The sequence below is a fragment of the Hyla sarda genome, chromosome 2, assembly GCF_029499605.1.
Source record: "Hyla sarda isolate aHylSar1 chromosome 2, aHylSar1.hap1, whole genome shotgun sequence".
Classification (NCBI taxonomy): domain Eukaryota; kingdom Metazoa; phylum Chordata; class Amphibia; order Anura; family Hylidae; genus Hyla; species Hyla sarda.
In genome coordinates this window covers 177,556,156-177,571,854 of record NC_079190.1, presented here as the reverse complement: position 1 = coordinate 177,571,854, position 15,699 = coordinate 177,556,156, and the positions used below count along the sequence as shown (strand labels likewise).

The following is a 15,699-nucleotide window of genomic DNA, read 5'->3' as shown; positions in this document are numbered from 1 at the left end:
TATCATGGGTATAATTTTAATCATATTGACCCAAAGAATATAGAACACATGTCATTTTTACCGTAAATTGTATGGCGTGAAAACCAAACCTTCCAAAATTAGCAAAATTGTGGTTTTCTTTTTAATTTCCCCACACAAATAGTATTTTTTTTGGTTGCGCCATACATTTTATGGTAAAGTGAGTGATGTCATTACAACGGACAACTGGTCGTGCAAAAAACAAGCCCTCATACTAGTCTGTGGATGAAAATATAAAAGAGTTATGATTTTTTGAAGGCGAAAAATTGAAAACGTAAAAATAAAATGGTCTGCGTCCTTAAGGCCCAAATGGGTTGCGTCCTTAAGGGGTTAAAGACCTAAGTAATTTTACCATTAAATACAAAAACATTTTTTTCAATGGTGTCCATAGCATTTTAAACATTAGAGAAACTGTTAGATTACAGCATTTCTATGGTGTTACCACACTACTCATCGTGGTTTTTGGTTTACTTAATGTACCTGTGCAATAACAAAAGTCAGCAAGAAACAGTTTTCACACTGCTATTAGCAATGGATTCCCACAACTTATGAATGGCTTAGAGTCGTTTGCATTCCACCTAGTATTTTGAACCACAGCTGAACCGAAAGGATGGCGTAATGATGCAGCATGGGGGAAGATTTACAGTTTTGGCAGACTTCTCACAAACAGGGACTAAGATTATTTAGGTGCTCTGGTGTAGTTACCAAAAAAAGGCTGGTGCAAGGGCAACCAGAGTTCTTAAACCCTCATACTAAGGATCTTACGTTTTTAACCAGCTGGAAAAAAAATTATAATATATATAAATGATGGCTATGCCACCTTTACCCCATTAATGATTATGACCTGCCACTCTATGGGGGAGATGTATCAAAACCTGTGCAGAGGAAGAGTGGTGCAGTTGCCCAAAGCAACCAATCAGATTGCTTCTTTCATTTTCCACAGGCCTCTTTAGAGGCCTGTGGAAAATGAAAGAAGCGATCTGATTGGTTGCTATGGACAACTGCACCACTCTTCCTCTGCACAGGTTTTGATAAATCTCCCCCTATGACTCTATCTTGTAGTACAGGTTACTTTACATGTAAAACAAATAGCCACATAAGAACTTGGAAACACATACACATAAAAACCATGGAAAATGGATGTAAACTCCCCGTCCCAGATCAGGCTTAACGCTAGTCTTCTGTGGTTATAAGATCACTCTACCTTTGATGTATGAGCATGCTGGCATTTTTCTCAGGTAAGAAAACCTGTTTTACATCCTTTTCTTAATTTACAGGAACTTCACAGTACAGAGGCTGTCACAGATGGATGCCCACAGTACAAGCATCAGTATATTCTGAGTACTAGCCCTGTACAGGTTGGCAGCAGTGATGTGGCAGTACTGTGGTAATGGCACTGACAGTCACGATAAAGTAAAACTGAACGGGTCACTAATTAAGAGGCTGGTCATATAAATAATTAATCTTGGCAATGCTGTGTTGAAGGTTTATACAGAGATGGTTAACTCATTCCTGCTTGAATCTCTCTAAACTATTAGGATGGTTTTAAGACTATAATATACATATTCATCTGGCTAAATCCTCTAAATCCTGCTTATACTGGCACATAATGTATTTTACCTGGTATTCATGGGGTCTAATTGGTGACAGATTATTAACGGGAACCTGTCACTAAGTTTTACCCTACGTAACAAGTGGCAACATGTAATAGAGATTAATATTGTGCGTCCTACCATGCCGGGATGTCTGCTGGCACGTCTGTAAATGTGAAGAAAACTACTTTTATGAATGTCACACACAGTATGTAAATGAGCTTCAAGAAGTCACCAGGCATGCGGCCTGCTGAAGTAGTCATGGCACCTCAGGCTCTAATCACATCTATCCAAGCATGATTGACACTGACATCAGGCCCTGACTGAGCTGCTCAATCATACCTAGCATTTTTATAGCTGGCATAGGTGTGATTACAGTCCGGGGAGCCATGACTACTTCAGCAGCCGCACGCCCAACTGACTACTTAAGCTTCACTTACATACTGAGTTTGATATTGATCAAAGTAGTTTTTTCCACATTTTTAGATGTACCAGCAGACATCCAGGCATTGTAGGAAACATGATATTAACCTGATTTTAACCCCTGGTGTATGTCCCCCGCCTCCCTCCCTCCATCTGCTTTTGTTACCTGCAATGCTGTAATAAAGCTCCGTTGCCGTTGGTGAGTGCAGTCTTCTTGAATTCACATCATGATATTAACCTGTATTATGTGTCTACACTTGTTATATAGGGAAAAACTTGGTGACATGTTCCCTTTAAACATATTGAATTCTGTGCTCAGTTTTATGCTTTAAATCTCGTCACAGTCAAAGATGTAGTTCTTCAATTCAAATAAGTACTGGATTATCTGAATTTCCAGAGTAAGGCTAAATGGTGACTCTGACCGTAACCCTAAAGACTACTGTATCGCTCATGCTGTATCACAGCCAATGGAAGTAAATGAGATCATGTTACCAACCACAAGTGGCCCCGACCCAACAATTAAGAGAAATTAGTCCAAGATAGATTTCTTGCAACTGTCAGGTGGTGGCAGTGGCCGTGTGTTGCGGTCCCAATCTAACCTCATGCACTTACATCAACAGCACAGTGTAACACACAATGATCTTTAGTTGGGTGACCAGTGTTGCAGCCAAAGTTGCTGAACGGAAGCCTTAAGGAATTTTTGCCTGCAGATTATTCTTTTAGAGCAGTGGTCTCCAAACTGTGGACCTCCAGATGTTGCAGAAACTACAACTCCGAGCATGCCCGGAGTTGTAGTTTTGCAACATCTGGAGGTCGACAGTTTGGAGACCACTGTTTTAGAGGAAGGCTTAACATACTAAGGTCTACAGGACTCAATTTATCTTGAATACTGCATTTGTATCCCCTGCTCCATTAAAATTATATGCATGTGATTGTTATTGATATATAGCCTGCTAACTGATGGCTGATTATGATTTTTAATATTTTTAGCTGCGCATTTTAAAATTTTTAACATAAAGTCCTAGATATTCTAAGGATTGCATGGAAGTTGCGTTTTAATCTAAGAACACAGGATCTAAAAGGAGTTTCCCGCATTTAATTCTGCTTTCTTTTTAAAAGGACCAGGCTTTGTAAAAAATCTGGACAACAGTTCCTGTTCCCCTCGTAGCCAAGTACTGGCCTTAGTGTTGACAGACATCAGGTAGCAGTTGGCTGAACAGGTATTTTCTTTTAAAACAAAACCAAAACCAGCTAACCTGTCTGTAAATTGCTGTTCTGAGATGCATAGAACAATCATCCAAAATCATGAAGCAATAGTAATTCCAGCTCTCTAGCACAGCTAAAAAATCCTACACATTTAATTAGTACACATAGCAATAAAATGTAAAGGATTTTTTATCACTACGAGAGTGCTGGGGTTGCTGTTTGTTCAGGTATTTTCTTTTGTTGAGATGAGGACCAGGAAGTGGTGATCAGATAAGACCAGGGCACTCTCAGAATGACACTGACATTAGGAGAGTATTTATTTATTTATTTTTTACCCAGTTTTTACCCCTTTTTAAAAATAAATGAATGTCGGAAACTCCTTTAAAAAATAGGTTTCTTTCTATAGAATAACAATGATTTTTTAGCCTGCCATGTCTACATAAAAAAGCCCAACCTTGTACAGAAACCTACCATCCACTATGTCACAATGTGTTGTACTTACGCTGCACAGCACAATCTAAGGTTATGCACATCTCAGACAGCCAATGGTATCTTTCCATCTCTTCAGTTGTGATCCTCACATGATCCATTATGTCCCCAGTGTCATGCTAGATCCAGGATCCTTCTGCATTTTGTGCCTTCTCTCCCTCACACAGCTTTCTATACCAAGAAGACAAACACACACCCGCTTGTCATGTGAACTTTGTACCTCAAACAGAACAGGTTGAAACCATCTGTCTTCTGAAATTCAGTCTTTTTGCTCCAACAACTTTGTATCTTACTGTAATTATCCTGTAAATAGTCTTTCCCGCCCCTCCATTATTTACTTACAGTAGGTGTGTACTGTGAAAAGCCACTGAAGCATTGGCCTTCAGCATAGAACAGACAGAAAAGTTCACTACTGTAGTTTCCTATAAGACAGAAGCAGCAGGTTTACGTCTTAAACCGGATAGACACAAGCCTCCTTACCTGTCTTGGTCAGATGTCAACCATAAATAGAAGAGGAGAGTGTCCACATCCACACATTGCACAACAGAGTCTTCTACATACATTTACAGAAGCAGAAATGAGTTGACCATGTTGTATAGAGGTGTTCTATCAGCACTGTGCCTTATAAATCTCGAGACACAAAAAATGGCATATACATTATGTTACAACATGAGAGAACGATAATGGATGAATTATGGCCCTTTTGAAAGTATACTATTGAGATTCTGTTTTTTTTGTCTGTAGAGTAGACCATATGGAAAGAGTATGTAAACCCACAATACCAGGATCACCTACAAGTAAATCAACAATTAGGCTAAGAAAAACCTGATAGTTCGGTCTGCTGTGCTTGGGAAACAGAACAATTCTGTTCACACGATGGATATTCTGTGCAAGATTCCGCAGCAGCAGAGTCTTATTGATATCAATAGGATTCTGCTGCACTGTAAACACGGCAGTATTTCTGCACTGTCGGCACGCTCCACTGTCGGGGGGGAAGTCCGCACGGAAATTTTCCCATGTGAACAAAGCCTTAGACACAACAAATTGACATATCCCAACCTTATCTCTCCTTAAAGGGATGCTCTACCCTTAAACATCTTATCCCCTATCCAAAGGATCCAGTGCTAAGCTGTTTGCCAGGAGTACAGATACATGGACTTCCTTGCCCTGACTTCTCTGACTACTCAAAGCACACACTATTCTGTGTTATGCTATGACATAGTGCTTGAGAAACTGGACTAGACTGTACAGGCAGGCACTGTGCAGAGCTTAAGATTTACACTTTACAGTACTACTTGGTATGTGGAAGGAGAATGGGTTACTATTGATATGGGTTTACAGGATGCATGTCAACAAAAAGCAAAGGAATACCAGAAGCATGATCACAGCAAGGAAAAGGTTACACTAAGCACTTTTTTGTGCACATAGCACATCCAATGCCCTGTCTCCCTATAATTTGTTCTGATCTAACTGTTACTAGAGGCAGATTTCCCCTTATAACAGGCAGTGAACAACTAGTGACCAAGACTTAAGAGCTGCTTTTCCATGGTATTGAGTAATTTTTGGTTAATAAAGTGACTTACAAATATGTTCGGAATCACATAGGAGTCACAAACAACAGTGTCTATTCAAATTTTTTACCGCTGGCAGTGGATACACAGCAGGTGTCAAGATCTATAACCAATGAGACTATAATGATGTCCATGTTAGGCATAAGATTATACATAGAAAAATGTCATGTGACTCAGTGTTACAAGGTCTCCGGTGTGAATGGGGAGCAGGTGTCTTTACATTTGGCATTATCGTTCTCACACTCTCTAATACTGGTCACTGGAAGTTCAACATAACACCTCATGGCAAAGAACTAAGAACATGAAAAAAAGAACTGTTGCACTACATATAGATGGCCTAGGCTATTAGATTGCCAAGACCCTGAAACCGAGCTGCAGCATGGTAGTTCAAGACAGTAAAGTAGTTTCACAGGACAAGTTTCACTCAGAAACGGCTTCGCTACTGTCGACCAAACGTGCTGACAGCACATGTTCCATGTCATATCCAGAGGTTGTCTTTATTAAATAGATGTGTAAGTGCAGGGTGGGGGGGGGGGGGGTCAGCCTGTCAGTGCCCAGACCATATGCCACACACTACATACATTTTGTCTGCATGATGGTCATACCTGAAGGAAGCCTTTTCTAAACATGATGCACAAGAAAACCTGCAGTTTGTTGAAGACATGCAGACTATGGACATGGATTACTCGGACCATGTCCTGTGGTCCGAGGAGACCAAGATAAACTTATTTGGTTCAGATAGTGTCAAGCCTGTGTGGCGGCAACCAGGTGAAATGTACAAAGACAAGTGTATCTTGCCTACAGTGAAGCATGTTGGTGGAAATGTCATGGTCTGAGGCTGCATGAGTACTGCTGGCACTGAGGAGCTACAGTTCATTGATGGAACCATGAATGCCAACATTTATGGTGACATACTAAAACAAAGCATGATCCCCTGCCTTCAGAGACGGGGCCACAGGGCAATATTCCAACATGATAAAGGCCCAACACACCTCCAAGATGACCACTGCCTTGCTAAAGAAGGTGATGGTAAAGGAGATGGACTGGCCAAGCATGTCTCCAGATCTAACCATATTGAGCATCTGTGGGGCATTCTCAAATGGATGGTGGGGGAGAGCAAGGTCTATAACATCCATCAGCTCTGTGATGTCATTATGGAGGAGTGGAAGAGGATTCAAGTGGCAACCTATGAAGCTCTGTTGAACTCCATGCCCAAGAAGGACCAAGCGTTCTTCTGTTTTTGCACTTTCGTTTTTTTTCCTCCTTACATTTTAAAAACCCTAACCCTTTCAATTTTGCATCTAAAAATCCATATGATGGCTTATTTTTTGCACCACCAATGCTACTTTGTAACGACATCAGTAATTTTTACCTAATAATCTACAGCGAAACGGGAAAAAAAATAAAATCATTGTGCGACAAAATTGAACAAAAAACACAATTTTGTAACTTTTGGGGGCTTCCGTTTCTACACAGTACATTTTTCGGTAAAAATGACACCTTATCTTTATTCTGTAGGTCCATATGGTTAAAATGATACCCTACTTATATAGGTTAGAAATTGTCCTATTTTTGGAAAAAATCCTAACTACATGCACGAAAATGAATACATTTAAAATTACCCTCTTCTGACCCCTATAACTTTTTTATTTTTCAGCGTACGGGGTGGTATGAGGGCTCATATTTTGTGCCGTGATCTGAATTTTTAATCAGTACCATGTTTGTTTTGATCACTTTGTATTCATTTTTTTGGTATAAAAAGTGATCAAAAATACCTTATTTTGGACTTTAGAATTTTTTTGCGCATACGCCATGGACTGTGCGGTTTAATTTACAATATATTTTTATAGTTCGGAGATTTACGCATGCGGAGATACCACATATGTTTATTTTTATAATGTTTTTATATTTTTTATATGGAATTTTGGAAAAGGGGGGTGTTTTAAACTTTTATTAAGGAAGGGGTTAATTTATTTTTATTTTTTTTCTTACTTTCATTAAAACTTTTTTTTTCCACACTTTATTAATTAGTCCCCTTAGGGGACTTTTAGGAGGAATTTTTGATTCCTCATACAGATCAATGTGTTTCCATAGAATCACATTGATCTGTGTGATCTGCACTCCATTGATAAAGCCTGGTCCTGCCAGGCTTTATCAATGCGAGAGTTGGGACAGCCGCAGCTGCAGAGGTAAGCCCTCCAGCTACCTCCACAGTGGATCACAAGCCCCCCCCCCCCCCCCCCCCCCCCCCCCCGATCGCGCTGGACCACCAGGGAGTGTTCACAGGGTTCTTCAGACACTACTGTCAACTTTGACAGCAGCGATCTAAAGGGTTAACGCTGGCCCTCAGCTATAAGAATCAGTTGAGGGCCGGCCGTTATGATGCGGGCTCGAGTCGGGAGCCCGTGTCATACCCGGTTAATGGCCATTGGACAAGTATACACGTCCATGGTCGTTAACCAGTTAAAGGGCTTATCCAGGATAAAACTTTTTTTATATATATCAACTGGCTCCAGAAATTTAAACAGATTTGTAAATTACTTCTATTAAAAAATCTTAATCCTTTCAGTACTGAAATTGAGTTGCTCTTTTCTGTCTAAGTGCTCTCTGATGACACCTGTCAGGCCCAAGGCCTGAGTATATAACCATACATGTGTATTATAATTGTATTTGTATATGAAGTATAATCTAAGGCATGGGTGAGGGTTCATTCGGACTGTGTATATTTTTTTTTGTGTATTTCAGTTTTATTGGGGGGGGGGGGGAAGGGGGGTCTGTCTGCCTGAGTTATACTTCTTTTGAAGTCAAAAGCTTTCGTAGCAGCAGGATATGAGATGTCTCTGGTCCCATCATAAAATCAAAATGAAATAAGGGACCCGGAAGAGAGATGGTCCCCACCTGGTGGGATCAGAGGGGACGGGGGGGATGGAGTTTTTCCGCCTAAAAAGCCACTCTAAAAATGAGATGCTGGAAAAACCTTTGTTCAAGCCTGTGGCAAAAGCTGACAAGATCCTAAGATACAGCTGGACTCTGACTCTATACCATTATGCTGTACGGACTTTTTGTTTTCTGAACTTGTCTTGCTGAACTCTTTTCTATATTTTTGTACCTCTATGTCATTTATTTATTTTATACCTAGCACTGTGATACCTTTTTTCAGATTAAATGTTTAATTAATCAGCTGTGGTCTTCGATCTCTAAATATAGGAGCTCACCTTTCTGAAGGAAGCTCTGGTGAAACACACTTATCAAAGGTTTATTTGGTGACTTGCTGGGACTAGTAGTGAATACCCAGAGGTCTGTTGGCTTCAACCTTTGCACCATCACACTCTCTCTAGTGTCTTGGCTGGACCGATAGGGTGTGATCGTGACAATACCTGTCTGGGGAACTGTCCAGAGTAGAGGCAAAGAGAGCACTGTTGCCAGACAGAAAAGAACAACTCAACTTCTGCAGCTGATAATTATTGGAAGGATTAAGATTTTTTAAATAGAAGTAATTTACAAATCTGATTAACTTTCTGGAGCCAGCTGATATATAAAGTTTTTTTTTCCTGGAATACCCCTTTAAGGCAATGGTGAAAAAATGGTGGCCACACAAAATATTGACACTTTGAGCCCAATCTGGATGTTTGCACTTTAGGGGTGCACTCACTTTTGTTGCCAAGGTTCAAACATTAATTGCCTTGTGTTGAGTTATCTTGAGGGGACAGCAAACATTTTGTGCCTCGGGAGGCCATTCAAAAATACCTGCTGCCCTATTCCTGCCAGACCCGTGCAGTACCTCAAGGATTTCTGGGAGTCTGTGTTTTTTAGTCCAGACAATAAGTCCAGCAGTAATATGGCAGCAGGCGGTTTTGAAATCTGGATCTGGCCTTTGGGGCACAAAACATGGTATGAATGCACCCTTAGAATTAATTTAGTCTAAGGCTATGGTTACACTGCATTTATAGCCTTTATTTAGTGGTTTCTCTGGTTGGTAAATCACCTGACACAGATGCTAAGTAATGTGTCTATAGGGTTAAATTATCCCAAAGAAGGCCATAGGAGTGGTCCTTTTGTTCTCATCAGGCCAGTACACATTATGTTGATAAACTGCAAGTAATGATTTAAGGAATAGCATAGAAGACTATATTTTTCCAATCCTATTGGAGCACAGAGTTTGCTATAGATGTCTGCACAGACACTACCATAATGTTATGCAATAATACATTTATTCTCAAAGGAAAACTGTCAGCCTGTTCACCCACACTCAACCCAATACAATGCATCCGTCGCATAGTGTGGGTGAAGAGGAGTCCAACAAGGGGTCACTTACTTAAATATGTTCATTAAGTCCTGAGATATGTCCCCCAAAAGATCCTCTGCTGAATTCAGTGAATCAAGCACAGGGGGCGGGGCTTTGTCGGCTTAATTTACATGCTCATTGTCTGTGACTCCACTTCACTAGGACGTGGAATCACAGACAATAAATATGTAAATTGTGCTGGAGAAGCCCCACCCCCAGCCCACGATTCACTGAATTCAGCAGAGGATCTTCTAGGAGACATATCTCAGGACCTACTGGACATATTTAAGTAAGTGACCCCCCTCGATGGACTCCTGTTCCCCCACAATATAACCCAGTGTATTGGTTTATTGGTTTAGTGTGGGTGAACAGGCTGACGGTTTTCCTTTAAACAATTATCAATAAAGGGTAGAATTTCTTTTAAGTCTGTGGCTCCAAAGACCTTCCTATAAATATACATCCCATTTTCATTTATTTCTGAAGGTGGCAGAATGGCCAATGGAATCATTCTAATAATTCATCCAGCATATGCTCTTAAATGCTCTTAGGAAAGCAAAATTGTAACTTATTGCTGTTCTTCTGTTTTTCACATACTTCCCAAATACTGGACATGGATCCAAATACTTTTATAACTTTCTAGCTGAATTCAACATATTTTATAACTTGTCATTAAGTGGTCTACCAGCTGAAAACTGAGCATTCCTCTGTGACCACATGTCAAAACTTTGCTGTCACAATACTGTCACCCAAAATGTTTCAGAAATCTATTAAACAAGGTCCTAGGTATGCTTGCTGAGATAAATTGACTACAAAACCTGATATATCACTATATACAGCAGTGGTCAATCAACAAAGGTGGTATCCTTAAATCTAATAGTATCTTTCATAGTGCCTCAAGTTAAACATTAATAAGTACTGTAAAAACAATACAATAGACAATACGTCAACTACATTCCAGTTTAAGGATTGTAGTCTACTAAAGTTACCATAGTACAGGCAATACCAATGTTAACAGTTTGTAGCCAAGAACATAAGCTTTGAGGCAAAGTTAAAGGTGCACATACACCAATACTGTATTTCGGAGTTCCTGGAGCAGTAAAGATGCACAATGAAAGAAGTAGCTCACCAGAAGTTGCTTGACTGTAGTCCATTCTCCCCCCTCTCCTGGGAAGTATCCGTCGCATTGTAAAAGACATATTACGATGGAACTGTGTGACCCTGGATGAGAACCTAGTGCCATGGCCTTCGCTCCTCTCTCTTAATCTATGCAACGACATGAGTGCTTCTTGGATTACAAGGTCATGCTATCACAAAGTAAAAGGCTTTAGGATGAGTCTCTTCCCTAATATAGAAGAAAATGCGCTGAAATAAAGAAAAAACTGTCCGATATACAAATTCACTCTTCTTAAGATATCAAATTCACAATGTTATAGAAGTGACTTTAAGTGGTTTTATCTTCATTAGCTAAATAGATTAAAAAAAATATCCAGTGTGAAGAGGATGCACAACGTTTTCTTTCAGCCTTCACTTTATCCCATTAAAATAACAAGCTTCCAAGTTCCTTCATAGAATTTGGGTGCAGTATATCCACACAAGGACTGTACATAGATATCTAGATGCCTGACACGGAGAACTCTGCACAGATCAAGCAGTCAGAAGTCCAGTACTCATCGCACTCCCATTGTCATAGCCACTGTTCCTCTCCTATACCTGCGAGCTACGACACACTCCAAAACAACTCAAAACATTAGAGATTCATATTATTCTTCAAATGAATGATCTCTGCACAAAGAAAAGCTGCTGCTCAACTTCTAGATGTATTTTGCAAGATGCAGTAGGACGACAGGAGGGGAGAACGAAAATGAAAAAAAAAACAAAGAGCTTCCAGAAAATAGCTACGCCTGGAAGGAAGGGAGGGAAATGATTCTCTGCGTTCTTAAACATCACAATGAGGACTACTGCTGCCCCGGTTTGTTTTCGAAAAGACAAAAGGGAGAAAATGAATGTTTCTGACTTAACTTGGCAAGAGCAGCTATTTCCACTGTTCTGTGCAGCCATTCCCAGCACTATGAGGGGTCTAAGTAAATACACCGCACTCCACCAGAGAGTGAGGCCGTACCCTGGGCGGATGCATGAACTGGTTAATAGGTCTTCACTGAAGACACCTGCCTAATCCCTAAAGAGCCTATTACAAATGACACTCCATTTCCTAGGTGACAGGGTTACAGAAATAGACCTGTTTATCACATTAGCTGGCAGTGGAAAAAGATTGCAATCGCCTACAAATAGAGAAAAAGGTCTATATCTGCATATATATGTGATTTTATAGAAGAACTTTCTTGCTCACAGCACCGATAGTTTCATACGTTTCCTTCCTACTGATACGTGTGTATTCCTAAAGCTTAGCACTTGGGCTGGCTGCCAAGGAAGAAAAAAAAAACAGGAGAGATGTTTCTAATGTACTCAAAATGCAGCTAAATTCAGAGACATGGGTGACCCAGAAAGCCCTTTCTAGAAAGACATTCCTCAGCACTGATGTCATGACTAGTAAGATAAATACACCATTTACCATACATTGTATTAATACCATATACTACACATGGATGTGCTAGGAAGTGGGGGGTTGATGGGTATTAATTGTGTAATAATCATAGTTTCTGCTATTAGGATGCATGGATTACGCAATACACATTTAAAAGAAGAGCTTCTGCAGCAGCTAACATGGTGCTTTAGTTGGTGAAATTTCAAACCACAGTAGCTCAGATCTCTCACAAAGAGGTTTTCTAATTTAATGAAGAATTTACAGTCTCTTGGAAAATATGTTTAGACCAGTGGTTCTTGACCTGGGTTCGATCGAACCCCAGGGGTTCGGTGAGTCAGTCTCGCGGGTTCGGCGGAGGTCAAGACTCGCCCCACTTGTCCATCATTGGCTGTAGGTGATCATGTCCCACCTAACAGATCTCAGAGTACTGTTTTACCCTACTGTAAAGGAAACCTCCTATCCTTTGTGGCTCCGCTTCATTTTTTATATAACTGTTTTTTTATTAAAGAATTTTTCTTTAAAACAGATATTCGAGAATAAGAAAATAAAAGTACATAGAATAATAAACAGAGTCATTACATATTAAAAAGACCAGGTTACAATATGATAACATAGATCCGGCTGTAAAGATGTTGTAAAGTCCAGATTATTTCAGGTCGGCGTTCCGCTTCTACGCGATCGCCTGCATATGTCCCACGCTGGAACGCACCACTTCCGGCGCAGCCTCCCTTGACGCACTTATGGTCCCGTGGCGTCTTAAACAGGACATAAGAACGAAGAAAAGAAACAGACTTTGTTGAGAAAATGACATGAGAGTGGCACTTGCCACGGTAAAGCCACTCATTACTGAACTGGTCTCTGAAAGACAACAGCAGAAGGCCGATTTGCAGTACGATTTGCGAACGATTTGCAGTAAATATTCATTATTATGTTTTTGTGTGAAAATCATGTTTTCTTGGTTTCGTTCTTTGTTCTTAATGGTTTTGTTCTTTAATGGTTTTGTTCATTTTGTGCACCTATGTATAAATATATACCGTATTTATCGGCGTAGAACACGCACTTTTTAGGCTAAAATTTTTAGCCTAAAGTCTATGTGCGTGTTATACGCCGATACACCCCCAGGAAATGCAGGGGGAGAGAGGCCGTCGCTGCCCGCTTCTCTCCCCCGGCCTTTCCTGGGGTCTAGAGCCCTGCTGCCGGCCCTTCTCTCCCCCTGGCTATCGGCGCCACTGCCCGTTCTGTCCCCCTGACTATCAGTGCCGGCGCCCCATTGCCGGCGCCGATAGCCAGGGGGAGAGAAGCGGCTCTGACAAATAGGGGGAGAGAAGGGGCAGCGGCACCCATTGCCAGCGCCGCTGCCCCGTTGCCTCCCCCCATCCCCGGTTGCATAATTACCTGTTGCCGGGGTCGGGTCCGCGCTGCTTCAGGCCTCCGGTGTGCGTCCCCTGCGTCATTGCTATGCGCTGCACGGCGCGGCGCATGATGTCAGTGCGCCGCGCAGTGCATAGCAACGACGCAGGGGACGCACAACGGAGGCCTGAAGCAGCGCGGACCCGACCCCGGCAACAGGTAATTATGCAACCGGGGATGGGGGGAGGCTGCCCCTTCTCTCCCCCTGGCTGTCGGCGCCGCTTCTCTCCCCTGGCAATCGGCGCCGGCAATGGGGCGCCAGCACCAATAGTCAGGGGGACAGAACGGGCAGCGGTGCCGATAGCCAGGGGGAGAGAAGAGCCGGCAGCAGGGCTCTAGACCCCAGGAAAGGCAGGGGGAGAGAAGCCGGCAGCGACGGCCTCTCTCCCCCTGCCTTTCCTGGGGGTGTATCGGGGTATACACACGCACCCTCATTTTACCATGGATATTTGGGTAAAAAACTTTTTTTACCCAAATATCCTTGGTAAAATGAGGGTGCGTGTTATAGGCCGGTGCGTGGTATACCCCGATAAATACGGTACTTAAATATATACCTTTGTTTTGAATTTGAAAAAATCATATTTTATTTTTCCAATTAAGGGTGCGTTCACACGGAGTAATTCAAGAGGAATTTACTCGAGTAATTCCTCTTGAACTATCCGCTCCAAATTAATTCACATCTCCTCTGTCCATTGACTTTAATGTTTTTTCCGTTGTCCTGTTCACACTGCGGAAATTCTGCTAGCGGAATTCCGACACTGAATTACGTTCTGCTTGAAGAATGAGCAAAAAAAAATTCCACCCGACAACGTTTTCCACCCTTCACTTCTTTCTCCCCCATTTCCGCGCGAATTGCGTGCGGAAATAAAATTATTTTTTCCGCCCGTAAATTTTTCGGCGTGAATTACTCTTGATTTACTCCGTGTGAACGAACCCTAAGAAGGGTTCGGTGAATGCGCATATGAAACTGGTGGGGTTCAGTACCTCCAACAAGGTTAAGAACCACTGGTTTAGACATTCTGAACTCATTCTGAAGAATAAGGTCAAGATTTCATCATCATGGCCATTTACTTAGGTATTAGTTAAGGAGATGTTGGGGCAATAATGTGAAAAAAGGAGAATAAAGAGAACTAAGGTTTTGCAAAGACTGGTAACTTGCTCGGCACGCAATTTGACTGACTGCAGGAAACAGGATCCATTACAATCTATGCAGCCTCTCTCCTGCATTCAGGGCTGAGTTTGCACATGCTGTCACATACAGGCTTCACATGTCAAAGTTTTTATTAAATCACAACACATTTTACAGGTGAGAAACTGCTTAAGCACCGAATATAAAAAAAACAGTAAGAGAAGGCATCTGTTCCCTTTAGGACTCAGTAGGAGAAACCTTTGAGGAGGAAGCAGCATGGACAGAGATTCGGTGATGGTGAGTGCCAGAAATGACAGTGCACTGACAGTTGCCAACAGGCTGAGTTATAAGAAGCTTATAGAAAAATGTCTGAAAAGCTACATCAAAATCAACACCAAAAACTGTATAGTAAATTTCCCAATGATATTGAGGTGGTTTTTGCAGAGCAGGTTTTGCTCATGTGAACATACCCTTAGTTATCGAGCTGTCTCCTGCAGTCCATCTCTTAGGATAGAATGCTTCCGCTCTTGCACAGCTACAAGAAATGTCATTAATTAAAATCTGATGCTGCAGAGGATGGCGGGTTAGTGGATTTACCTGGCTAAAAATAATTTGTCATTTCATTGGACAAAGGCCAGAGAAGTAAATGGAGTGAAATGTCAGTGCTAACTCCTAATATGCTGTCTATATGTGTATATTAAGACACTCTTACCACCTTCAGGAGAAGGAGAAAAAAAAGGGGGAAAAGCGCTGCTAACTGGCAAGGATGAGTGAATAGATGGGAATTAACAGGGAATACGATAAAAGTGCACTGCCTGTGAGTGCCTGCTATGTCCCATGGGTAAACTATTGATTATTAGCCACAAGTATGTTTTCATAGACTTCTAGATGATGGTCATAATGGGGTTTAGAAACAATGAAGGAGATTTATCAACAACTGTGTAGATGAAAGTTGGCCTGCTGTCCATAGCAACCAATCAGATTGCTTCTTTTATTTCCCTAAGGTCTTGTTAAAAATAAATGAAAGAAGCGAT

The 15,699-nt window shown here is 41.4% G+C and overlaps 1 protein-coding gene and 1 long non-coding RNA gene across 9 annotated transcripts in view; one reads left to right on the top strand and one right to left on the bottom strand.

Moving 5' to 3' along the window:
- The window catches only part of MCF2L (MCF.2 cell line derived transforming sequence like), a 307,099-nt gene that overhangs the window by 176,269 nt on the left and 115,131 nt on the right, over positions 1-15,699 (bottom strand). The window contains exon 1 of one of the 8 annotated variants that reach the window (XM_056555799.1): positions 10,711-10,912. The exons of the other annotated variants lie outside the window; for them this stretch is intronic. Within the exon in view, the coding sequence (XP_056411774.1) occupies positions 10,711-10,861 (151 nt within the window). The 5' untranslated portion in view covers positions 10,862-10,912. Of the gene's footprint in view, positions 1-10,710; positions 10,913-15,699 lie in introns of those variants that run through there. 8 annotated transcript variants of the gene reach the window in all.
- Positions 1,758-15,699, top strand: part of LOC130355542 (uncharacterized) — a 67,712-nt gene continuing 53,770 nt past the window's right edge. The window contains exons 1-2 of the long non-coding RNA XR_008888574.1: positions 1,758-2,232; positions 3,153-3,253. This is a non-coding gene — a long non-coding RNA (uncharacterized LOC130355542). The remainder of the gene's footprint in view (positions 2,233-3,152; positions 3,254-15,699) is intronic.